Here is a 26,866-nt window from a genome sequence, read left to right on the forward strand (position 1 = left end):
AGGTGTTAATGTAGCACCGCTGTTAGCTTGTTTGTCTTGCTCTGCACTAATTTAATCTACTCGGTACTTCTTAGCAGCAAGCAAACCAGTTTCATAGCCAGCTATTAGCCGCGAGAATGCTTTCCAAGTAGTGCAAAGGTTACAGCTAGCATGCTAAGCTAGCTAATATCTTAAACCAACAAACACTGGCTGACTAATTAAAACATAACGCTAATTTGCATATTGTCTGTGAGCAGTGGGGGAAACAACTTCCGTAAAAAACTGAGTATCTTTAGACATTTAAACTCATACAGAGAAATCCGAGTCTCCGTGTCTGCTAATCCATCCGTGGCGGAATACTCAACAACTCCGTACTCCCTTCACAAGCGCCCTACATAGGGTGTGGAAAATAAAGACTTGTGCCGCCACATGTAGTGCACTCCTCGTACTATAGCAAGACGTTCAGATCTCGTTCACACAACGCTCATTGTGCGGCCCAGAGGTTGCCACGGGACACGGTTGCTGCGCAACAAAAACAAAAAAAGACCAACTCGTCATGACGTCGTTGCGTCAGACGTGCCGGAACGGCGTTTCCATGACGACGCAACGCCTGTACATACACATCTGCAGTTTTCGGTTGTAAAGGAGTAGTGGCAACACACGGGACTGATGTTGTTGAGTTGTTGTTGGGTTTTTATTTGCATTTAATCGAGGAATAAGGACTGTTCACGTGTTTTTGCACCTACAAGTCTAATCATAAATAAATAAATAAATAAATAAATAAATAAATAAACAAGCAAGCAAAGGAATAATAGTGGAAGAGGGATTTATTTATTTTCTTGTATTTTTTTTTTATTGCAGAATTGCCTGTTCCCTTTCAATGCCAAGGCATATAATCAATAAAATATGATCAACAGCTGAGAAATCTGACTCTCTTTGTCAGTGTGCTCGCTCGCGCGCTCTCTCTCTCTCTCTCTCTCTCTCTCTCTCTCTCTCTCTCTCTCTCTCTCTCTTCCTCCTTCCTCTGTTTGCATCCCACATAAGGAGCTGTGATGCGCTTTTTTTCTGACGTAGCCGCAGGTCGGCAGCTCTTAGCCACTGGTGAGAGTTCTGGCTGATTTTGATTGTGAGAGATATTCCTGGTGAAAGTCATGTACGTGTTAGTCATGCTGGTTAGAGTAGTCTAGCTGAGCTCCTACCTGCCGGTGGACAGAACAGTGCGTTCTCCGTCAGTGACGTCAGCCTGCTGACTAATTGTTGTCGTCTTCCCGCGGCCCTATACTCAGTGTTGACATTTTCGTCCTGCCTCGTATTTCCTCGTGGCTCATTAAAGCTCTCCTGCAATTTCCTAACGCTTTCTTTCCTCATTTCTTCGTCCCATTTCCGATCTCGGGCTCCTCGTCGTTGTCGTGCACAAGGGTGTAAGCGATGAATGAAACTTTCTATTCACTCTGAAGTGTCTCACTATTGTAAGTGCCTTCCTGTACACGCAAACAAAAGGAGGCTTTGTGTGTTTCCGGCAAGTTTGGCTTTGTTTATTCAGTGTAGTCTGATGTCCCCAGTGATGATGTGTCCACAGTGACATAAGACATAAGAACATCTGGTTTGAGCTCTCCTTCGATATTATTATTATTATTATTATTATTATTATTATTATTATTATTATTATTATTATGATGATGATGATGATGATGATGATGATGATGGTGGTGGTCGTGGTGATGCTGAGACATTACAATGACACATTGTTGTCATTATAATTAACATCAACCTTTAATATTAGTGTTTCTACTTGTTTATGTTGTTGCATTAAAACATTTTTCCAGGACAGTTATAGAACCTCTAATAGACCACCGGGGATTCCTTGAAGCCCTTGAGAAAGTTTACAATGGAGAGTTGTGTTCACCTAAAGCACGTTTCCACAGTCCCTTCCTTCACCTGAGAAACCGGATAGCAAATTCCCTGCTTGCTGCATACATGTCTGACAGCTTTCAAATGCCTTGCAGTCTTTCAGTCATTTTCTTCTCTTGTGTCTATTTTGCACAGCGATCATATGTAAACTCTGACTATATATTTTCTTATGTAGACACTACAGTATGTAAGCTGGAGAAATAGCAATCATAGTAATAATAATAATAATAATTATTATTATTATTATTATTATTATTATTATTGTTGTTGTTGTTGTTGTTGTTGTTGTTGTTGTTGTTGTTATTATTATTATTATTGTTATGATTATTATTATTATTCATATCATTAACATGATCATGATCATAGTTTGTGGGCTAGGTATTTTTTAATAACAAACGAATCCCATCATATATGTGTGTTAATCTCATTTGTTTGGTTGTTAACACCTTCCGTGGCAACATAAAGCAAAAATCATATATGCTGAAACTTTTTTTTTTCTCCTTCTTTGACGCACTTGGCTCAGAGATAAGTCTAATATTGTCCTTCCCTGTCGTTTCTTTATAGTCTCTATTTTTAAGAAAGAAAAAAAAGCATGCAATCAAAAATATCTCCTGTGGAAGCTATAGTAAACGCTGCTATTCTCGACAGTGCGCTAGAGAGGTTTTTTTTCTGTGGGTGAGGGAATCCCTAAACGTCATCGCCTAGGATACCAAAAAACAAAAACACCGCTCCATGAACCATATATGGGCATCTACGTCAGCGGAACTCCAGTGAGGGGCGGAGACAGAATTCTGTACTTTACAAAGGTTCCTGGATGGTTTCATTCAGAAGACGAGGGACGCCGGCTCGCGCGCACGAATTCGCTGTTTATTATCGCTGACCAAAACACGTTGCGGACATTATTATTTGTTGTTGGGGTTTTTTTTTTTTTTTTTCATGGATTTATAAATGCACACTTCAAAAAAACGGAACCTTTTAGGGATGGTTATATCTCCAGCCAGGGTGGACGTCTCGGCTTTGGAGTTGTAAACTTGTTTCCCCCCAGCGCAGAACGGGATTGCCATCTTAATGCAACTTTTTTGGAAAGACACGAAAGGCTTCTTGACTGACTCTTCCAGTAAATCTTGTTACGGTAGGTGATGACCTGGCTGAAATAATTTCTCGTTATAATTACTAGCCTAGTTTAGCCTATAGATTTTATAGCGAGGTATATCTGTAGGTGTGCATGCATTCAAGTCAGCTTCAAGTGACTTGTACATGCATTGTAATGATGAATTAGACAGTGCACTAGAACGCCGAATGTTTCGCTGGGCGCCAGGTGACGTGCCATTTTCGCCGGGAGCGAGCGCTTTCTCGTTTCCACTCGGCTCTGCCGGGGAGATGTTCCAGGGGTTCCCCGGTGACCCGGACAGCGGCTCCCGTGGAAGTTCCTCTCCATCGGTCGAATCTCAGTACCTGTCTTCGGTGGACTCCTTCGGGAGCCCCTCCACCACCACTGCACCACAAGTAAGTCCTTAGAGTTTGCTTGCTGCATGCATGCACGACCTGTCAAACTGCTCGGTGGTGTTAAGGCTGTTTTTCTTACTGAAACTGTAGACAAAAAAGTAAAAAAAAATTTAAAAAGTGATAAATAATCTGAAGAGTAAACTGTGCATGCTGATTCGCTGTACAATCAGAACAAAACGCAAACAACATCTGTGTAGTCTGAGTGCAGAGCAGTCCGCTAGCAACGTGCCATTGTGTATGTGTTTGGCAGCATGCGGCTTCGTGGATTACCGCGGTGGAACCTCTCCGACGCGAGCGCGCTAAGCCCCTCCCCCTCGCTCCGCTCGCCTTATCCCTCCTCGTCGCTCTGGCCTCGCTGTGACGTCAATGCGTTCTATTTTGGAGTGTTACGTCGCGTTGCTAAGGGGAGCACTGGGGGAGTGACGGCGGAGGCGGGGCGTCGAAGGGTTGGGAGGGGGCTTAGAAAGGAAGGCTCGAGAGAGCTGATTGGCTGACGCTCGCGGAGTCTCTTGTGTGACGCGGTGTATGAATATTAACGAAACTCCCCGAACTCGCGCGCGCTCGGGCATTACCGACGGCCTCCGCTGCTAAATTAAAAGAAGAGCAGGGGGGAAAAAAGTCAAAGGGTGTTCTTTTATTTTTGTCCACGGATTGTGCGTCCCGAATTACATAATAATAATAATAATAATAATAATAATAATAATAATAATAATTAATGATAGACATAATAATAATAATAATAATAATAATAATAATAATAATAATAGTAATCTTCATCATCATAATTTAAGTCTAATATCTCAAGGTTATTCAATATGCAAAAGATTAAACCAAAAGATTTATGAAAATTACTATAAATAATTAAAAAAAAATCTGTAACTAAATCACAGACTGTATCCAAAGAAAGCAATTCCATAAATCCATAATACTGTTCATAACATATAGAGCACTACATTGGGTGCAGAAGTGTTTGTATATAGCACCTTCACAGCTACATCACATATTTAGTAGCCTAATAAAAAATATTCCTTCATAGCCTATAGATATAGAATAATAACAACACTGCAATAATAAAATTGCATTAGTGTTATTATTTGATAGGCCATAGGCTGTAGCTTGTACATAGGCCTACTTTTAATAATATAATAAACAACATTAAAACTAAAAATACCTAATGTATATGCTTCATATGTGCTAAAGCCTTTTTTCTTTGTCCTTCCTTGTCATATCTCTATATTTTCTATATTTAAAAAAGCATTTAAAAATATAAACTAAGCAATTATTTATGTTCATGTTGTTCAGGGCACTATGTGGTGTGTAGATGTGTTTTCACATAGCACCTTTACAGCTGCATCATTTACACGTAGCATTCAAACCTATTTTATGGTCTAGTTCCCTTTTATATAGGCTGTAGCTTGACTATATAGGGACGTGGAAGCAGTTAAAATATTGTTTGTTTGTTTGTTTTTACTGATATAAGACAATCGAATTATTGGCTTCAGGGTGACTCATGGAAATAGGAAGTAATATCGGTATAAACTAGTCTATTATGTTATCCCTGTATGACCTTTAGAGCACTCAACCTAGATCCGGGTGTGTGTTCATGTTCCATAGGAGTGTGTATCTTCTGCTGGAGGTGTAGGGGTGGGTGGCGGGACAGCTGGCAGCACTCCAGGGGTGGACATGCCTGGCTCCTTCGTTCCCACAGTGACTGCCATCACCACAAGTCAGGACCTGCAGTGGATGGTGCAACCTACCCTCATCTCCTCCGTGGCACCAGGGCAGAGTGGCACAGGTACGACCACCATGACCCAGTCAGTGGCCCTGGACCCATATGACATGCCAGGGCCAAGCTTCTCCTCCGGCTCGGGCTTCACCCCTCCCAGCTCGGACACCCCAGGTCCTGTGCGCCAGTCAAGGAGCCGCCGGCGCACACGTGACGAAACGGTAAGCGAGGCTCATGTTGGACTGAACGGTTTGTATCTATGTAGCCTGAGATTTTGTCTCCTTCTCTTTTGCAAGTGTGTATGCCATTGTCCGAAATAACACACTGTGCATACATACACATGAGTAAGTCTTGAAAACGCTTTCATCCCTTCTTCTAGCTGACTCCAGAGGAGGAAGAGAAGAGGCGCGTCAGGAGAGAGAGAAACAAACTGGCCGCCGCTAAGTGTCGCAATCGACGGCGTGAGCTTACAGACAGGCTACAGTCGGTGAGCGACTATCTGCACAAATCACATGCATATCACATGCATTATACCACACCCATAGTGTAAGTGAGTGAGGGTATACAAGCACTATCTTAATCTCAGCAGGGTAAGTGTGGTGGTATGCAGGATAATGCAATATTTGACCTATAATAATGTTCATGGTAATCATACAGTTGAATTCTCACTCTCTGCTGATTTGTACCTATGAACTGCTACTGTAATCGTAAAGACCATGATGGTCACACTGAACATCCTTTCAACATCCTTCTGACTTTATAGTAAACAATTATGTATTATAATGATTTATAATCCTACTATCTGATGTCACCAAGAAGAGGATGGGTTCCCTTTTGAGTCTGGTTCCTCTCAAGTTTTTGTCCTTATTTTTCCCTCTCAAGTGTTTTTCTTTGCAACTGTCACCTCTGGTTCATTGTGGTTCTAAATCTACATCCAGATTTCTGTAAAGTTGTTTGTGTATTGTTATAAGTGCTGTAAAAATGATATTTAATTGAATTATATGAGGAAAATTACGCATAGCTCATACATGTGCTCTTGCTTCAAATGCTTCAAAAGCATTTTGACCAAAAATGATACTTACATGATTTTCCAATTACCAAAAATATTGTTGAAAACAAATTTTTCCGTCTTTACTTTTGGAGTGGAGCAATAATGTAGATCTTGAGGTGAACTATCGCTTTATGGTTTTAGAAGAAAAACTTTAAACTTACCAATCAGAGGGGAACATGTTCAAGGCTTGATTGACTAGTCTGGTTTTCAGTGTCTCTCGCTCTCACTCATCTCCATTTTTTTTCCAGGAAACCGACATACTGGAGGAGGAGAAGGCTGAGCTGGAGGCTGAGATCTCAGAGCTGCAGAAGGAGAAAGAGCGTCTGGAGTTCGTCCTCATCACCCATCAACCGAGCTGCAAGATTCCTTACCAGGAGGAGCAGCAGCAGACACCAGCGCCTCCTCCACCTCCGTCCTCCTCTGTTTCAGTGGTGGGTTTGACTGTGAAGGAGGACTCGTTCTACCTGCCTCCACCTTACTCGTCCCACCACCACCACCACCAGCAGCAGCACCACCACCACCAGCAGCAGCAGCCAGCGCAGCAGCAGCAGCAAGGGATGATGCAGGAGGTAGCCTTTTCTAGTTCTTTCTATGGGCCGAGCCAGCCGGCGCCGGGTGGCCTGTGCCTTGTCGCCGACGGCAGCGGTAACCCTGACGCTGGCAGCCACAACCCCTCATACACATCTTCATTTGTGTTCACCTACCCAGAGGGAGCCTGCGGTGCCAGCGCTAACCAGCGAACCAGCAGCAGCGAGCAGTCCTCTGACTCTATGAACTCGCCCTCACTTCTTGCACTCTAAAAGCCCTGACCCCTTCCTTGCTGTCATTACCTTTTTTCACACACATGTACACACACTCACACACACACACACACACACACGCACACACATGCAATCATTCACTTTATCATGCGCAGCACAATAGGTGTGCTCAGCCTCACTGACATTTTTCAAGAAGATACCTTTTGCATATTCATATTGCATATTCACATCTTATTATACAGTTATATTTATTGCAACAAAAAAAGTACAAAAGTTCTCACAGTCTCGTTGCTCCAGCTGAATGGTTTTTTGCACTGGTGCTTCAGTTCTTTAACTCAAGCCTGAATCACTATCAGATAAAGTATTAATTTGTAATAGATTCAGACATAGTAACAAAATGAGTCAGCGCCTGTGACATCCCCCCCACACACACACACACTCACATGTTAAAATGACTCCTAATAATGCACTTAGTTATATTTATCCCTCCTCTTGCTCAGTCTCTTTCTTTCTCCATCACTCTCGCTCTGTCCTGTTGCTCCTGCTCACTGCTGGTGTTCAAGCTCTCTTTTTGCAATCTGATCCTCTGCACGGTGTATTTGTCTGAATTGAAAAGGGGACAAGCACCTTCTGTGGCTTCGATATGTTGGTTTTTTTCTGCTTCTGCACTCATCATCCTCTATCTAATCCTTCCTTTCCCTCTCTGTCGTTGTGCCTGGACTTTTAAATAATAAGAGACATCATTTCCCTCTACAATCAATCAATCAATGAATCAATCAGTCAGTCGAATCACTATCTATCTCTTTTTCTTGTCTCCTGCATCGTCCATCTGCCCATCTGTTTCTCCTCTCTTCTGTCTCTATGTGCCTCTGGTTCTCTGTGAAGCCTTCAGCCCCCGAGAGCCCATTGGACCCTGAAAGCCCATGGAACCTTGAATGATGGCCGGGCCACCCCAGCACCACAGACAACCCCCCCTTTTCCCTTCCAGCATGGACCGACTGCCACACTGCACAGAGGAAACGCAGGATTAAAAAAAAAAAAGAAAAAAACAAACAAATCCAAACATACCAGCTACAGCACACAGGTCAAAACCAGGATCGAATAGCATTTCAGAGCAGGCATTGTGTTCTGTTTACCTTCTTTGACCCAGAGGAATTGCAAGTGTGATTTAGAAAACCAAATGGACCTGACTGATATAGAAAATGACTTGAGAGGCCGGCGCTGACGGAGGAGCTTTTAGAGCTAGATATCCTCTCATGTCCTGGACACCTCTGAGAAGGAGAAAGCAAAAAAAAAAAAGCCACATGAAAAACGAGCGCTCATCTTGTGTCCTGCCAAATGCCATCTCTTTATCGTTATTCGTCCACGTATGTTTCAGACCATTCTTTTCTTTTCTTTTTTTGTACAATCCTAACTCCCTTTATTGAAGACTGTTTTCAGTGGCTTTCTATCTGTTTCCGCAATAGTATTAGCTTTGACCTGACAAAAAAAACAAAACCGAATGTTACATGTAAAAACTGCTTTTAATGTGAGTGGCACAGGTTTTTCAGTCAGTGCTTGTTATAGTTTGTTATAGTTACAAACAAAAACATTTAAAACCTCTTTAGAATTTTGGCTAAAAGGCCTCTTTGCGGCTGGACGTTGTCCTTTGGTAACAGATCAGCAGGCAGCTGCAGGCTTTAATTGTGAAAGAGCATCACTGAAGCTGCTTCTCCAGTTTATTTCTTTCTTTAAGGAGGAGGTTGACGTGGTGAAGAAGCACAATTGTGGGCCAAGACAGATTGAGGAAGAGCAAACAGGAGTTGTTCATAAATATGAAAACTTTATTTTCCTGTGAATTTGTTAAATATCGTTTTGGATATATATTTTTTTGTTGTTGTTGTCTTGTTTTTTCCTTTTTTTTCGGTTAAGCTTTTTCTCTCGCTTTTGACTGTGTTATTGCTGCCAAATGGAGGAACCTTGTGGAGCTGTGAACTGCTCCTTTTACTCTGTTATTGTATTGTTATTATTATTTCATTGTTATCTTACATTTGGCAACTAAAAAGACATGTCGTGCACTATGAACCTTTTTTATGTCCTATAGAGTAACCTAAATGCTATATATATATATATATATATATATATATATATATATATATATATATATATATATATATATATATATATATATATATATACAATGATTGTAATGTAAGAATGTGTAAAAATGTAAAATGGTTATTTTTGTTAATGAAGAAAAAAGAGGGTGAGCTTGGTGCGGCTGGTTTTGGTTTAAAAAATAGATATTTTTCTAAAAGAACAAAAAAGTATATTATGATATACAATAATAACCCGCCTTTCCTTCAATATGAGAAGCATTGTCACTGCCTTTGCTCTATTGCTGTGTATTTATATGTTCTATATATAAAAACACATACAATGATATGTATGATGAGTGTATTCTGTGGTGCATATAACGGTCTATATGTATCATGGGTTTATAGAGGTGATGCTGTGCTCTCGCTCTTTGTCAGTGTGAGGTTGGTCCTACAGTCCTTGCTCAGCAAAACAACCCCTGTGGACAAAACACACTGGATGCAAACGAGAAAAAAAACCCAACAACAATAAAATCAAGTGAAGATAAGAAGTGTCTCAATGTAAAGTCTGTACTCATGCAGAAATTCCTATTGGAGAACTGTTCAAGTCCTACTGTATTTATGGGTTGATTACAACATTCCAGTGTGTACTGTCCCATGTGAAGTTGCAAACACATGCACACACACACACAAGCTTTTCTCTCTCTCACATATGCAAGATTTTGACAGGAAATAAATTCCTATTAAAGAGGAAGGACAGACCAGCAGGGATGATTTTGCACATTCAGTTTACAAAGCAGCTGTTAATGGTTCTCATTATTTGTATGAGTGTTTCACGGGATGAACTTCAGAGAAAAAAAAATGTGAGGCTAATTTCATTCAAAATCAATACTGCACCGTAATGCTTGATGATATTAAGATCCTCTTAAACTGGCTCTGTGGTTGAGATGTTCGGTTTTAAATGAAAAGTAAGGAATTTGCAGAGGATGCAAGCATTTTCTTTTGTAGAAAGTGAAATTTTAGGAGAATTTGAGGATGGAATGATATTGCACAAAATGTCAAACACAGGCACAGTGTGTGAAAGTAACAAGCTAGATGTTTAACATTAGCTCAGAAAATACAGATTGTATCCTCTGTGGTGTCTCTTAGAGACGTTGCATTATTGCATGCAGAACTTTCAAATCTGCTGGCATTGGTGCTCATAGTACGCTGTTGGTGCTTTTAAGACAAAATATAGTGTTACTGTATCCTTTACTGTATACGACATGACACTAGTATGGTTATTACATTGGGAGCAGCGCATGGCAGAGATTTTGCTTTGCAAAGATGTTCCGTTCAGTTCAGAAACCAACATTGCTGCAGTGATTGTCTTTGATGTTTCAGATTAGTTTTTGAAAAATGCATTTTAAATGCAATATAGATGATTAGATTACCTGGGGCAACACTGGCATGTAGCACAATAGCTAACCTGCAAAAATGGCTTTTCTTAATGTTTAATAGTGTCAAGATGTGGATGAATTTAAGGCTTTGCCTTAGTGGATATGTTCTCATTGATGAAGCTTTGTGTCTCTTTGTTATCCCAATCTGCCTTTGTCGAGTCAACAAGGGACTTTTTTAATAATGTTTTCAAATCCAAACATACAAAAGTGACCACTTGTTAAAACAGATAAAGAAAATGAATACAATTTTTGTTTGACATTTTGTGGCCTTCTTTTTTCTGGAAGTGGTGGCTCTATTAGTAACATCAACAACACAGCACTTCGAGTGAATTTGAACCAGCCCCTTATCAGTATCTGTATGTCTGTGTATATTTTGGTGTACAAGAAATGACAATGTGAAAAAAATGTGTGTTTGAAATGTATTTGGACTGAACTGGCTGGAGTAATTCAGGGGATGTTAGTTCTGTAGTACAGAACATTTTGACCCACCAATCCTGGCCTTTTCAGTGATTCTTATGCTCTCATAGTGTATCTTTTACAATCTCAATGGGTCTTGGGGGCTATAACAGCATACTCCATATATTATCTTTCTCAATTTCTACTACAATTTCTCTATCTTATTAGCCCTTTACAAAAACATTTAGAAGGACTTTTTACTTTGTTGCATAGGCTGTGAACCCTGAGTGTGCTAACCTATTTGGATCTCATCGTATGACCATCATGACTTTTTTTTTTTTTTAAGTGGCATTAAAATAAACTGAAGCATACTGAATAGTTTTATATTTTTGGGGTTTATTTAACATGTCTTGAAATTGTTACATATTTCTTGTTGTAAACACTTACATGCGATATATCATTTCACTCTATTGCTATGAAAGAGTGATCATCTACATAGATAAATGATGCTTTCATCATTTAATCATTTATCCAAGCAGCAAATTAATTCATAAATGTGATTATTAGCCTCATCCCCCAGCCTAGCATTTAGATTACATGGAAGTAGACATTGCTCATATCACAATATTTTATCACAATTAACATTATTATTGTTACTATAGCCTATTTAATTATCTCTATTATCGGCTTTTCTCATTGGGTACCACTTTAATCATATATAACCCTGGTAGGATTTGATTCTGCTTATGCATACATGATCACTTATAGCATCCTTTTGACATTTATTGACTTCCCCTTGATCACTAGCTTCTCAGTGGGGGTAACAGACACAGTAGTGTTGATAATAAGAAGTGTCATTATCTAAACTCATGGTTGTCAAAAAGTGGGGTCAGTGAATGAGATTACTATCATCTATAATCAATGTTATTACGGTTATAATTTAATTATCATAGTTATAAGACTAACTGACTGGTTTAAAAAAAAATTTAACTAAAAACATGTGATGTTAACATTATCTGCAATTTTAATAAAACCAGGAAGTGATTTATATATGATACACACCATGTCTGAGTCGAAAGTTCAAGAATGAAAAGCTCTAATGACACAAATAAATTAATGTGATGGTACATATTTCCTCTACTGTTCTTAAAATTCAATCTGATCATAAGATGTTACCAAAAGGGGGTCCTTGGAAATTCTTTAACTCTGGAAAGGGTCACTGAAACCCATGATCTTACATGCCAACTTGTCAGTCACACTTGTTGAGATGTTCTTGGAACATGTCAAATTTGTCATTCACAAAATATAGGCAATGTATAAAAGGCAAAATGAGTAAAATCAAATCTAGATTTAAAAAACAAACATCATGTTAGTAACAACGTCTTACTGTTTTAGCATTTTATTTCACCCTTACATTACTGACTACAGATTAAACTCTCAGAGATCTGATCCTGTATACTGAAATAAATTTGCATGTAGAATTTATCCAGAAAAATGTATTTGCAGGCACATTTTATTTTTGGTGGTGATGGCAGTGTGTTTGGTAAATTTTACCATGGTTTATTGAAATTAACCTATTTTAGTAAATAATATCTGCAGGGACATGTGGTAAAGCCTACCTAATATTATTTAGTTTAATAATAGATTTTACCTCTTGACATATTGCAAAGGTACATTTTGAGTACATCTGAGTAATATAAATTCCAAATAGTCAGTATTAAATCTAATTATCTCAGTTTTATTTTTTGTATATTTTATAGATCATGAATTCAATTCTAATTGTATTAATGCTATTTTAATTACTCATACAGTTTCATTGCAATCATGTCAATACCATATTGATCATTCTCAAACTGATAGGCACAGCGGAACACACATCTCCCAAGCAATCAATTTGAACTGATGTTTGGAGTTGTACGTTAAACAGGCATAATAATAATATAACACTGGTGTAGAAATTTTACTGTGTTTGAAATTGCATCATAATGTTTCCTACAAGTCACTGTGTTGTTAAATCCGACCTGAAAACATTGAGCACTTGATCTGAAATCAGACCATCTTATGCTTATTAAGTCCTAAAGTTTTAATACTAATTTCACTTGAGGTGATGCTAAATTGATCTAATTTGAAAATATGCATGTCCAGGGTTTCCTGTGCAGGGTTCCCTCCAGGTTCTCGGGTTCCCAGTGTTCCTGGGATAGGCTCCGGATCCACCATGACAATGAATGAATGAATGAATGAATGAATGAATGAATGAATGGTCCAGTTAATTGTGTAACTGGTTTTCTGGAGCAGGAAATTTGGATGAGGAAAGCTCTCCAGAACTAGGGCTGGTGATAACTGCTGTTGTAGATGGCATTTTGAATTACTGAGATTTTACTGCACCCTAGTGGTGCAAAAATATTTTTAAAAGCGCACCAAAACAAAATCAGTGAAAAGAGGCAATTTCTTAAATTATAGTAATTCGTTTTTACCCCCTCCTCCTCGCCCCACACACATATACACACAAACACACACACCTTAAAATCAATGTCAACATTTTCTATGTTTTTTTTTTTTTTTTACTTCATATTGTCTTGTTCCAACACACACTCGTGATCTAAACCAACGTAAAACCAAAATGGAACAAAATGCAAACTTTATGTTCTAATTTAAGTGTAATAAACAAGAGTGGGTAATGTGATCGCCTAGGAATGCTTTGAGGTTTCAGGGGTTGATGTAGTGGAAAACTCGGAAAGGTTCGGATTTCCGATTTATTACGAAGATCGGCCGGACGTGACGTCACCACATTTTTCCCCCCTCACCAAAATGGCGTCCGTAACAACAGGTGAGACGAAAAGACATCTCTGTGTAGCGTTGTGTTATGTTTAACTGTGTCGGTGTTGTTTTAAATTGTGATTAAATTGTGTATTTAAAAAAAAAATTGATAACATGGCGAGTTTATCATCTTTATGGTAATGTGTTATCTCATAGACATGCTAATATAAGCGAAGCTAACAGGCTAACCGGCTATGGAACACTTGTGTGTATGTTTAACGTGTACACAAAAACCATGTTGCTGGCTTTATAACGAGGATATTTATTTAATGATGATAATCTGTACGAGCTAGACTACACGATACTGCTTATGATTCGATAGTAATAATTGCATTTTTTAAAAATAAATATGTTTTACATGGATAACGAGCCCGGCTAACTCGGGCCTTTTCAGCTAACTGGGCACGTGCAGTTTTATAGTAATATTATAGCTAAATAACACAGCCATTATAATATTAAGAATAATAATAATAGTAACACTTTCCCTAGGTTCTGTCTGTTTTCTCGTGTCATATGAGGAAATTTGACTGAAGCCGAATCCCAAATGGTTCCTCACTCCCTATATATAGACTCCCTATATATTTTCTTCTTGGAAAAGATTTCCAAGTTATTCTTCATGTTATAGATATATGATATAAAGCTATTCTGTGTTCTATTAGTTGTTGGCTGATTATATGATGTAAGATTAAGGCAGTTTGGTGTGTGTTCATGTCATTGCTTTATAAATAACTCCCAGCTGCTCCTGAATATCAGCGGCTCTTCTCTATGGCTCAAGTCACCATGGCCTACATGCAGCTTTTACACCTCCAATAGAAAACCTAGTTCCATATAGGTTCTACTAAATCACAGCTTTCTAAAATAAAACACCGTAGTGCTGTGAAACTTGATGTGAAACAGTGTCCCACTTAAACCTCTGGACATTATCAGTAGGGCTGGAACCGTGAGGAACAAGTTATTGATCTTACTCTTTGGACTGACTCCTCTAGGGTTAATCAAATTATTATTTCCTGTTATAATAATAACCAACTTAAATTGCAAGTAAGGAATTTATTTTAAACACAAACTTGAAATCCGTTGAGTCAGACCTATCTAATTATATAAACTACTGAATCACACAGACATTAAAACTTAACTGGCTAGACCTTTTGTGATAATTATGTTATCGACTTATCGTACAATACATGGACATAAACTCTTTGTGTTTACATGCGTGTTTGTGTATATAAGAACAAATGTCACCAACATTTTTTAGTCAAATAAAAATTCAAACTTTCGTGGAATTTAAGATAAAAATGCACATTCGAACGCAAAAACTGTGCATTCGAATTTAAGATGTGTAGCAAGCACTAGCACTGATTTTAATTTAAGCATACTGTTGAAAAAAATTACAGGCAAAATATTAACTGTTTTTTTTTAAGAATGTCGTGGAAATTAGACAACACTCGCAGACTCGTCTTCTTAAGGTAAAAAGGTTTATTACAGAAAGATGGTTAATACAGGATGGAATAAAGTAGGATAGAATAATGAGAGCGCTCTAAAGTGCTTGTGCTGAACCACTACTATGTATATGAAACGCAGCACATGACACACTTCTGTGTACCGATAAGAATCAGTTTGAGACAGTTCAAATGGGCTTTGTTTTAGGGTCTCTGTAAGCAGATAAACATTCTGTACTGATCTCAGTGACATGACATGGCCTTTTTAGGCATTATCCTCAGATGAACATGAACAGAAACAAAATTATTACAAAATAAAAATGAATAAATTCCCTCACATTTCCCCCATTTTATCATTACAAATTATGATAACTAAAATGAATAGAGAAATTACTATGCTGTGAATACATCAGAACTTCGGATTCCTTTCACAGTTCAACTGAATTCATCATGAAACAGACATAATGAAGGTGCTAAGGCTGTTTTTGCGGATATAAAGTATCCTGTAGTCAAGCAAGCTCATTTAGGGTGAAATGAGAATCGTCATGGTGAAAGAAATATTTACAATAGGTGTGAAATGGATGTCAATGAGTCGTCATCGTCAATGTTGCTGGGAGGATCTAGTGCCCAGTCAGGTTTAGGATACAAGTCAGGTTGGTCATCATAGGGATTGTACTCAGTCTTTGTCAACATCAGCGTTTGGTCATTAGTGATTTCAGCGAGCGTGAGAGACTGCTCCGAACGAGAGAAACAGTACAAGGCAAAATGAGCAAGACAAGAAGAATCATTGCAGCTATTGGTAGACAGATGCTTAATATCCACGAGCCCCATCCCCAGAGTACTGAGTTCAGCCAATCAAACCCTGTCTCGCTAGTCTGCGGAGGGTTGCGTATCGCAGACCGCATTTGTTCAATGATAGAATAACCATTATGTGTCTGCGTGACAAGGGGACGTGTGACGTTGTGTGGGTAGCACTGTTGGCAATGATTCTTCTGATGAAAGGCGATAAAGAACGGTTTACAGAGGCGGCCAATATCTTGGCATACGGGCTTTTAACTACTAATTGCCGTCCAATCTGCAGCAATAGTCTACTAAAGATCTTCGCAGGCTTATCTGGGACCTATAGAAATCATGTCGCCTTAGGCACTTAGTCCCGTCACCACAATCAGTTGAATACCAAATTTGGGTAAAAGTGTGTGCGTCATGCACTCTTTCTGCTGCTATGATGTGACTGGCAGGATTGATCATTAAGTCTTCCACCCAATAAACTTATATCGCGCTTTGGATTATCTTTCCATTTTAAGTGTCTACCCCCGGACCCCCAGTGTTTTCGGGAACTGTCCCAGTGATTTGGTGACAGGGCATGCTAACAGATACCACCTATACCAGGAGAAGGGTGCACAATTAGGAATAGGTTTGTATGTATGAGTGGATGTGCAGGGCGACATCTAATGATTTGTGTCTAGTCGGCATATCTACTGTCTGTGTAGATAGTTACTGACTGTCCCTCAGCATGACTTCATGCTTCTATGAGGACATACAGTTCAGCTGCTTGTGCTGAAAGGTTTGAGGGGAGATTTCCTGACAGACCGTCTCGTGTGCGGTTACTACTGCATAGCCCACTCGATTTTTATCTGTCTCTGGGTCACGTGACGCAGACCCATACACAAAAAGGATCAGATCTGGGTTTTCCGATGGAACATCCTTCAGGTCAACTCTAGGGGAGCAGAGTAAAACACACATTAAGTCCCTGGCCAGTAGATTGACTGGACATGAAGACGGAATTAGGAATTGGTGGGTTACTCTTCCCATTTTCAGATTCACAAACTAGCGGTTCAGAGAAACGTTCTAATCCTGAATGTCCTACCCATGGAGTGCAGTGACCGTGAACTCATTTTTGGGGATTCTTTTAATTCACAGTGTTTTATTACTGAATATGTTGCTCCTGAATCTCCCAAAAATGTGACACTTTTGTCCATTAACTGCAAGAGATATACATGGTAACTGTGTAAAAGGAGAGGCATTATACTTTAAAAGGTTAAGGGTCATGACTGTTTCAGACATTTGTGAATTGTCAGTCTGACTAATGTTGGATGTGGGTGTGTGCATATATTCCTGTTCTTTGTGAGCTAATTGATAGTTTGGGTGTCTGATGTCACCTCTTCTGTTCCTAGGTGCTTCACCCTTCCCTTAGCTCCGCCCATCAGTTCGCTTCTGCTCTGGACAGTCTCTTGCAAAATGTCCAACTTTTCCGCAGATAAAATATGTGAAGTTGTATCTATGGGGGTTGCCACCTGGCCTTCCTCATCTGGGTGCTTTTGGTTTTCCTTTCCTCTCCATCTTTCTTTCCTTTGCCTCTCGTAAGAGCTTTTCCACGTGGATTGCATACCTTTCCACTTATGTGAGTCTTCCGGTGTCCCAGGTGATACATTGTTGTTTGACTATAGCGGCAATTTCTGGTTTCATGCCGTTCATAAAGCTGTTTCTGAGATGTGCCTCCCCTGCTGTGACGGCCGCCTGCCCATCTGCCAGAGCGTTGGGTTTCTCGAAGCCTGAGTTTGCATCATGGATCTCAGTGAGCCTGGACAGGTACTGTGATACAGTCTCTGAGTCTTGTCCATTCACACGGGAAATGTGTTCGTCAGCCTCTGCTGGAGCACCACGATTTGTGCCCTGTACCTTGCGTTGACTCCATCATCCCACTGTGGGTTGATTTGGCGGACATCGTTCTCTGGGAATTCACGTGGAACCTTGACCAAGTCCGTGCGAAGTTTTGCCATGAGCAGTCGTCGTAGTTCATGAGTGGTGGGTCTGAATTCTCTGCAGAATATCTGAAGGTCATCCCCAAACTTTCGTCTTTCTACTTCGCAGAGCGCCGGCAGATGCGTCATGCTGCTCCTGATGTCTTCCAATGTCCAGGGTCTGTGAACTAGCATAGGGCCTCCTTCTCCGGCCACTTCTAGTATTGGGGCATTTACCACAGCGTGCACTGTCCTTTCTCTGTCCGATTTTGTTGATCTGAAGCCCTCAGGCAGCAATGTTGTTGGTCCCTTCCCTTGGGATCTCGCCACCAGTGAGGATAGGACGGCTGGCGCATAGATCGGTGGGGGTTGGTGGCTCAGTTCTGACTGGTTCGGATAGAGTGGCGTAGGCTGGGCCGCTTCATCGTGAGGAGGTGCCTCTGAAACTGCATTTTCCTCCCTCCTTACTGGCTGTGGGTGTCGCAGTGGGGCAGAGTCCAGGTCGGGATCGACTTTCTGCAAGTTAGCACACTGAGAAACAGATGAGGGCCCTGCCTGACATTTTTTTCCCTCTCTTTTATGTGCCTCGCTCTGCCATTCAGCAAATGCCTTCCAGTCAGCCGAAAACTGTGCTTATTTTTTTTTTTTTTTTACTTTTAGGAATATCTCACTTCTTTGCTTCCAAATTAAATTTCAGTTGTCCTAACTGTCTGAGACTAAAACTACCTTTTTCTGGGAAAGCACATTCTTTAACCCATACATCACATTGGTTCAAATATCCTTCCCCATAATTCACATGTATAAACGTGATATTAGGACCAACATATAAACACCCTGTACATACCATCGCATGTGTCACAGGTTGTGCTTTGCTACATGTTTTTCCCATATTTTTTTATTTTTATTTTATTTATTTATTTATTTATTTTTACAGCTTCTGTAACTTTCAACGTTTTAATCAATTTAACATGCTTGGAAAATCAAGTGAATATGCATTCTCGTGCACAGACAGAAAAGGTTCTAGTGTGTGCCAAATCTCTAGACATTCAATTAATCATATAACCTATAGGTTCAATAGAGCAAACCTTAAGAATGTAAAAGAGATCTGTGCAGGCCAAAAATATCATGTACCGCTGATATGATGGAATGAGTCATTGGAGCATGCCACTTGATGATAACCCGCCGCAAAAGTACTGCGCTTCTTAATAAGTACTCTCTTTACTTATTTATTGCTCGAACCGGACCCTTTCCGTTAGCCTTTTTTTTTTTAACCATTATCTCTCTCTCTCTCTCTCTCCCTATGTAATATATACACACACACACACCTGTTTGTATATATCTTAGTTTTGAAGCTGTGATCTAAGAAACACCAATATTATTATAAGAGGCGAAGTTCCTGGAACTTCTTATAAGAAATCGCTCCATGTAATATTTCTCTCCATGTAATACACGCATTTCTTATATCATTGACTCCCTTCCATACAGACAGCAATACACAATGACTTCATAAATTTCAAATTCTAAATTCTTGAAGATTCCTACCAGTAAGTGGAAGGCTGCATCGGTCTTTCGCTCTGCACAACAATGGCCAAATCGCGTGCGTCAACACAGACTTCAGGGTGAAACTTTTTCAGGAGCATCCTCCGGTTTACTTGTTATCCAGAAAAGGTGAAAAGACTCGCGCAGCCCAGCCAGGAGACGCCAAATTGTCGTGGAAATTAGACAACACTCGCAGACTCGTCCTCTGAAGGTAAAAAGGTTTATTACAGAAAGATGGTTAATACAGGATAGAATAATGAGAGTGCTCTGAAGCACTTGTGCTGAACCTCTACTATATATATGAAACGCAGAGCAGGACACACCGATAAGAAGCAGTTTGAGGCAGTTCGAACAGGCTTTGTTTTAGGGTCTTACGAACCTTGAACAGAAGAACATGTTTGTGGCTCTGTAAGCAGATAAACATTCTTTACTGATCTCACTGACATGACATGGCCTTCTTGGGTGTTTTCCTCAGATGAACAGAAACAAAATTATTACAGAGTAAAAATGAATAATTTCCCTCACAAGAAGAAGAAGAAAAATCTGGAAAGAATAGTTCTTGTGTTTCAGATAATCCCATCGTAGTCAATAATGCCCAGGATTGAGCCGTGTGAACTGAAGCTGAAGAGTGAATGAACGGCGGTAAACTGACGCGCTTTACTAGTGGGTTAATTAACTCACCCAAACACATCCTGTACACGTATGAGATTAATCAGACATTTACACAACATATAAACATAATACAGGTGCATCTCAAAAAATTTGAATATTATGGAAAAGTTCTTTTTTTTCTGTTATTTAATTCAGAAAGTGGAACTTTTCATGTATTCTAGATTTATTACACATGAAGTGAAATATTTCAAGCCTTTTTCCGTTTTAATCTTGATTATTATGGCTTACAGCTCATGGAAATCAAAAATCCAGTATCTCAAACTATTAGAATTAAGAATTATAATGCAGAAATTTTCTTTAAAATATTCACTGGTGTCGTAGGAAAGATGAGAGCATGACTCACCCTCGACTTTTCTATCCGTCACGGTTTGTAAGGTTTGAGAATTCGCGTTTCAGTTTACTGTATGTTGCAAGTGAAATCAGTGTTGGGACGAAAAGACGGAGCTGTGTGGTGCTGTAATAGCATTAACCACAACTGATTCACGTTTGTATTACATTCTACCCAGTACTAGAGGACTGTGCGCTTTGTAACATTAGAACACGTTTCTGTTGTTTGTTAAGTACATGATGATGATGTTTTATAATCGATGGAAACGATTGTTTTGCATCTCTTGATTATCACATACTGTCGATCAACTTCTTTGTTGACTTTTCCTCCTGTCGTTGCATCACTGTGCTAACCACCTCGGAAAGTGACCTCATCATTGTTCCTTGTAACGTATCAGCTTCTATTCACACATGAACCCACTTATGAAGTTGACACACACTGCCTTATTCATGTATCGGTGAATACCAGTGTCAGACTTCGTATGTGAAATGAGCGACAGACGTCTTTTGCACACATTTACACATGACGTGTATTCAACACTGCGTCCTAAATAACAGGCTGATTAGAGAGGTCTGTCATTCTGCTCAGTTGTGCTGCGTCCTTGATTAGTTCTTCAACTCTCCTGCTTTTTGTCCTCAGCCACATCTGAGTGGATCCAGTTTTTCAGAGATGCAGGAATCCCTCCGGGTATGGCTGCCACCTACGCTGTGAGCTTTGTAGACAACAGGTAAAAAAAACCCTTGCCATGACAGGGACACACATCAAACTTCGAATGCTTGAATGTGAAATTGTATAAAATGATACTGTCTTTGTTTATTGAATATTAGTCTTGCAATTAGTAGAGTAGGATCATTCACACAGCATTCAGAACAGTGTAATGGTCCCTTTGAGAGTTCCCATTCATTCTATGTGTGTGTTTGTGTGTGTACAGAATTCAGAAGAGCATGCTGATGGATCTCAGTAAGGACATCATGATGGACTTGGGTATCACAGTCATTGGGGATATTATTGCTATTCTCAAACACGCCAAGCATGTCTACAGACAGGTAGGCACGACGTCTGTGATTGATGCATGGAACAAGATATACTATGGACTTGTTTAAAATATTGGCTCTCCATGATCACCACATATTGGCATAGACAAGGATTACTCATAATTGTTATACCTTGTGTAAAAAAAAAAATAAAATTGTGACAGCTATATTTATAATATAACTATATGTATTGTTAGTTACAGATACATTTATGTAGAACTTTGCATAGTATGGGTGGAGGGAATGAATCTCCTCAACCACCACTAGTGTGTAGCATCCACCTGGATGATGCGACGGCAGCCATAGTGTGCCAGAACGCCCACCACACGCCAGCTATTAGTGGAGAGGAGAGAATGATGTAGCCAATTCAGAGATGTGGATTATTGATCCAGAAGGGCCAATGGGGGAATTTCACCAGGACACCAGGGTTATACCCCTACTCTTTTACAATAAGTGTCCTGGGATTTTTAATGACCAAAGAGAGTCAGGACCTCAGTTTAACATCTCATCCAAAAGACAGTGCTGTTTTTACAGTATAGAGTCCCCTTCACTGTACTGGGGCATTAGGTCCCCCACAGACCACAGGGTGAGCACCCACTGCTGGCCTCACTAATACCACTTCCAGCAGCAACCTTAGTTTTCCCCAGGAGGTCTTCCATCCAGGTACTGGCCAAGCTCAACCCTGCTTAGCTTTTGTGAGTAATTTATGTACACTCACTGGCCACTGTAATAGGAACACTTGTACATCCTGTCATTCATGCAGTTATCCAATCAGACAATAATGTGGATGCTTTTCTGCTCACAACGGTTGTAATGAGTGGTTATTTGAGTTACTGTAGGCTTTCCTGTGAGTTTGAGCAAAAGTGGCCATGCTCTCTGGGTGGGAGGGATGGTGTTGCCTTCACCCTGTCAATTATAGAGACACTAGCTGATTGTAGGGATCTGCGAGCACAATTATACAGAAGAGAGCAGTTAGCACTTTCCTCCAGTGCTACCCTGCGACTCAGAATGAACAACGGTTTTGAAAAGACGCAGTGGCTAGCTCCACATATCTTGGAGCAGGCACGTGATAGCCCTCACCCTCCCTGATATATGCTGTTATGTGATAGTGGAGAGCTAGCTGGTGGGGAAAGTATTTGATAATGACGTAATTGTGGGGAAAAAGTGTGGCTAAATAAAGCAAAGTAAATGTTGAACATTAAATTAGGCAGGGTCAATTCACGTTTTAGTATTTTTTTTTTCCCCCCAAGCAAAAGCATGCACAGTGTTTTGTTACCGTTTCATGGTACAATTTTAATACGGTTTACCCTTTCTCCTCATGTCGCTCGGTGTAGGATATGTGCAAAATGGCCACTGAAGCTATTTCCTCCGGTCAGACCAGCGTTCAGGCTGAGCTGAGGCGCACTGCCAATACCCGTGAGTATAGCATCTACCCAGATGTACATCCACCCTGATATAATACAGTTCTGATAATATATAGGGGAAATGTGTGCACCTTACCAGTATGAATAAGTGAACACAGATTTATTCAGTGTCATTCATAAGTTAGCCTAAAGTCAGCGGTCACTGACTTGGGGTTTCCTGTTGGACTTTGGGCTATGAAAATGTATGAATAAAGAAAAAATGGGTAGGTGATTAAATGTTTTATTTAAAGTTGTCTAATAAAATTTGTAACTAATAATAAATCTTCTGCACCAGTCAATTTTTGGGTTCTCTGTGTGAATAACGTGTCAGAGTCGTTAGGGTCTGATATTCTTTGGCAACATAAACATGAATGTATATGAATATAGTATGACAAGTCAGAGCTGGCTTTGAAAAATTTTTATTTATCAGATCTATTGGACCTGTTTTTATAAATGTATAAAAGTTCTCAATCTATACATTTATAAAAACAGGATTTCGGTCTAGTGCATCCTGAATTTTCAGTTTCGGCCCAGAATTTACCTTTTTTATATTTATATATATATATATATATATATATATATATATATATATATATATATATATATATATATATATATATATATAAAATATATAAAATATATATATATAATATATAAAATATATATATATATAATGACCCTTTTTTTTTTTTTTCTTTTTTTTTTTTTTTTTTTTTTTTTCATTTCAGCCGCCACACGAATGATAGCCAATGCCTTGAGTCGAGACTCCCCACCGAGCACACCCGTGCGTCGCCCTGACAACCGTCTCTCGGTGACCATATCCAACAAGAGCTCCAAAATGGGTACAGCTGTCCTTTCTCTAATGGCTCATCTCATTCCCTCTGCCACCGCCATGTCATTGGGTGTTATCTTACTGTAAATGTTTGTTTCTCAGCAAACATGTGTGTCTCAGGCACAGACATCTGCTCAGTGCCCACACCTCGTTGTTTTTCACACCTTTATTTTTTTTTTTTACCATTTCTTTTTTTTCTCTCTCTTCCCATCCTCTTACAGTTGCCAGTCAGCCTTCAGCAGAGGAGAACGGATTGCTGTTGAAACGCCGACGAGTGACTTCAGAGATGGAGGGGAAGTACATCATCAGCATGCCAAAGGGCACCACCGCCCGAAGCAGACGCATTCTGGCCCAGCAGGCTAAGAAAGGTGCCCGGGGATCAGACTGCTGTCTTCACCATGTTTACAAACCACCATCTTTTTGTTATACCAGACTATAGAGTTTCCAAATGAATCGTATATTAATCATGATCACTATTTATGGCCTCATCAATTAAGTTAATTTACTATAATTTGCTGCGATGTTGGTGAGCTTAGCTGCAGTGTGAATTGTTTATATATAATACACTAAATCATACGTTTCCCATTAATATCTATTGAATGTCTATTTACTTTGCTTACTGTAAGTGGCTTATTTATATTTTTTAGATGTAGCATTTAAAAGGTACACGTGTTATGATTAAGAACCAATGTCATTGTTATTCAAGTAATTCACCCATTCGATTTAATCCTGCTGATTTAAAATGAATTAAGGCTAACTACTTCCAATGCATTAATAATAAATAATAAATTAATAGTGATTTTGATCTTAAAAAATAACTTATTTTTTATTATCAGCTCAAACTTTCTGTAAAGCTTCCCCATTGTATAAATTGCTTGCTGATTTTATAGCTGCAGTAAAACTGTTATTTAATGCAGCCATTAAAATTTTTAGTAGTTCTTAAAATCTAATGTAGTGACAGTTTACATTCCCATTAGGCTAAGATCAAGCTTTAATTCAACTATTGCAACTAGCTACCAATGAACACGATTAAGCTTTTTGCCATGCATTAAAAAAAAAGCATGCATTACATAAGTGCATATGTTCGGACTCAAAACCCGTTATCAGTATACATAAATAAGAAACATAATATGAAATGACGTAGTATATATTTAAAGTTTGTGTGCACTTCTGTAATATACTTCTCATCTGTTTTGGTTACAGCAAAGAGTTTGAAACGTACTTCAGTGTTTGAGAGGCTGGGCTCAGAGTCTAAGGCAGACACATCAACAGCCAATAAGGTGGAGATTGTGCTATATTTATTAACTTATTTTATCTGTCTGTTTCGGGTTGCTTTGCATTTTGCTGCATTCAAAAGTACAATCTAATGTTTGCTAGCTCTTAATTTGGTCTTTACTAGTTTTTTTTTTGGCTGTAGATTTATTTCTCTCTTTTAATATCTCCACTCCCTCCACACAGCAGGTAACAGGTGTGTTCAGCCGTCTGGGCAAAGTGGACGAAGACGACGATGCGGAGAGGGATACGGCCGACGGCGCCATAGCCGGCAAAGACGAGGACAGCGATGGCGAAGGCTCTGTGCTTCAGTATGCCGGCGTCCTTAAACGGCCTCAACTACCTTCCAAAAAAGAGCCTGTCGCCCAAAAACCTGAACCTGTTGCTCTGTATCGCCTCGGCAACAAATCTAAACTCCCGCTATCAGAGAGCACTCCTTCGGCTGTCCCCTCCTCCACCTCTTCCAGCCAGGAGGGGGCGCCTAAACGGAAAATACTACGGAGGTTGGGTAAAGTTCCCACAGCCAGCCCTGCCCCTGCGTCCTCTTCCAGCTTACGATCTAGCCAGTCAACAGAGACTCAGGATAGTCAGGTGACCAGCAGCAGGAGCAAGACAAGCTTTGCTCTGGCCAGCCCCAAAGTCAGCAGCAGCACAGGGACGGGCAAGGACTCACACAGGGCTCAGATGGACGCTGCCACAGTCAGTGTGTTCAAAAGACTCGGGGCCAAGATTGTCTAATGCACACAAACGTCCTCAACACTCCTTTCTTATCGCTCTCTTATCTTATCTCTATCCTGCATTCAGGATTTAGGATTAAAGTGCAGTAGACCTCATGTCCCCATGGTGCATATTAGAATGATCCCACCCACCATTAACATTCTGCATACTTTTCACGTACCTTCCGATACCTCTAAAATCCCTCCTCTTCAGATTTTACGGTGGGTTTCTATGGCAGTTTTGTACAGCAAGACAGTTCGGTATGTGCTGATATCCTTTGAACATACGGTGCAATATTACAATGTTGTTTTTAAGAAATTTTTACCCTGCATCTTTACACAATGGGCAGCAATTTACATGAAAATTCATTCAAGGAAACATGATCGAACCTTTACATTTCTTCAAAATAAGGAAGACCTTGTTTTTTATGCTGCTGGTTTACTGAAAATATCATGTGTGCTGAATATCGCCGATTCATCCATTGCACGTCAACATGCCTCGCTTGCAGTACTGTAAACAAGAACAACGTGCTCTCATCTCCACTTAACTGTCCATCGACCTTCCCTTTTTCATACCTTGTAGCCATTAAAAGACTTGCACACTGTACCTCTAGTCTCCCGTCAAACCCCCCCCCCGATCTCAGCTGTCACTTTAAAGCCCTCAGTTTTTCCTTCCTCTGAAGGAAAGCCGTGTTAAGTGTTACCTAGATGTAATGAGTGAGCAAGGTGTCATCTCCCCTGCTGGGAAATGGGATAATGTTGCTAGGCAACACACATGGCGATGGACCCTAGAGTGTTGTTGTTTTTCTCATCCGTTTGTGGCCAACGTGTACAAAATAAAAGGCAACTTGTGGGTTTGAATTACACCAGCAGGTGCTGACCACACTATTGCCCCAGGTGCATAAAATTTCTTTACATGGCCCCTGAAACTGAGTCATCCAGTTTTTATATGATTATTTTATGTTTATTTTAATTTGTAATGTCTTTAAAGTAGACCTTTTTATAACACTCTACAGGTTTAAAAGGGGAAAAAGACAAACGATGGTTTGTTTTATAAAATGGTTGTTTTTGCAGTTGATTAACCATAAAATGGGAAAGCAAGAAAAAAAGCACTGTCTTACTCCCTTTCTTTGAGCCTCTCTCACTTTTAATGTAGTTGAATTTTTATTTATTTATTTATTTTTAAAGGCCTGGTGGACTTCTCTAGCTGCTGTCAGGCATCAATTGTTAGA

The 26,866-nt window shown here is 39.8% G+C and overlaps 2 protein-coding genes across 8 annotated transcripts; both read left to right on the forward strand.

Moving 5' to 3' along the window:
- The first annotated feature begins 2,513 nt into the window (after positions 1 to 2,513).
- fosb (FBJ murine osteosarcoma viral oncogene homolog B) lies at positions 2,514 to 11,228 on the forward strand. 5 transcript variants are annotated; one of them, XM_053677878.1, is made up of 6 exons: positions 2,514 to 3,022; positions 3,170 to 3,396; positions 5,011 to 5,343; positions 5,502 to 5,609; positions 6,422 to 6,742; positions 6,882 to 11,228. In XM_053677878.1, the coding sequence occupies exons 1-6, from the start codon at positions 2,959 to 2,961 to the stop codon at positions 6,945 to 6,947; spliced, it is 1,119 nt and encodes a 372-aa protein (XP_053533853.1). In that variant the 5' UTR covers positions 2,514 to 2,958; the 3' UTR covers positions 6,948 to 11,228. The 5 variants fall into 5 exon arrangements, with proteins under 5 accessions (XP_053533853.1, XP_053533855.1, XP_047010702.1 ...); XM_053677880.1 differs by having other exon boundaries at positions 3,209 to 3,396; XM_053677879.1 differs by having other exon boundaries at positions 2,538 to 3,022; positions 7,820 to 11,228.
- A 2,381-nt stretch (positions 11,229 to 13,609) lies between these two features.
- c4h19orf47 (chromosome 4 C19orf47 homolog) lies at positions 13,610 to 26,549 on the forward strand. Of its 3 annotated transcripts, none has more exons than XM_047152691.2 (8): positions 13,610 to 13,671; positions 21,017 to 21,104; positions 21,309 to 21,423; positions 22,746 to 22,827; positions 23,543 to 23,656; positions 23,868 to 24,014; positions 24,850 to 24,926; positions 25,105 to 26,549. In XM_047152691.2, the coding sequence occupies exons 1-8, from the start codon at positions 13,653 to 13,655 to the stop codon at positions 25,654 to 25,656; spliced, it is 1,194 nt and encodes a 397-aa protein (XP_047008647.1). In that variant the 5' UTR covers positions 13,610 to 13,652; the 3' UTR covers positions 25,657 to 26,549. The 3 variants fall into 3 exon arrangements, with proteins under 3 accessions (XP_047008647.1, XP_047008648.1, XP_047008649.1); XM_047152692.2 differs by having other exon boundaries at positions 25,108 to 26,549; XM_047152693.2 differs by lacking the exon at positions 13,610 to 13,671 and adding an exon at positions 19,327 to 19,588.
- The last annotated feature ends 317 nt before the right edge of the window (positions 26,550 to 26,866 follow it).

Source organism: Ictalurus punctatus, chromosome 4 (genome assembly GCF_001660625.3).
Source record: "Ictalurus punctatus breed USDA103 chromosome 4, Coco_2.0, whole genome shotgun sequence".
NCBI lineage: Eukaryota > Metazoa > Chordata > Actinopteri > Siluriformes > Ictaluridae > Ictalurus > Ictalurus punctatus.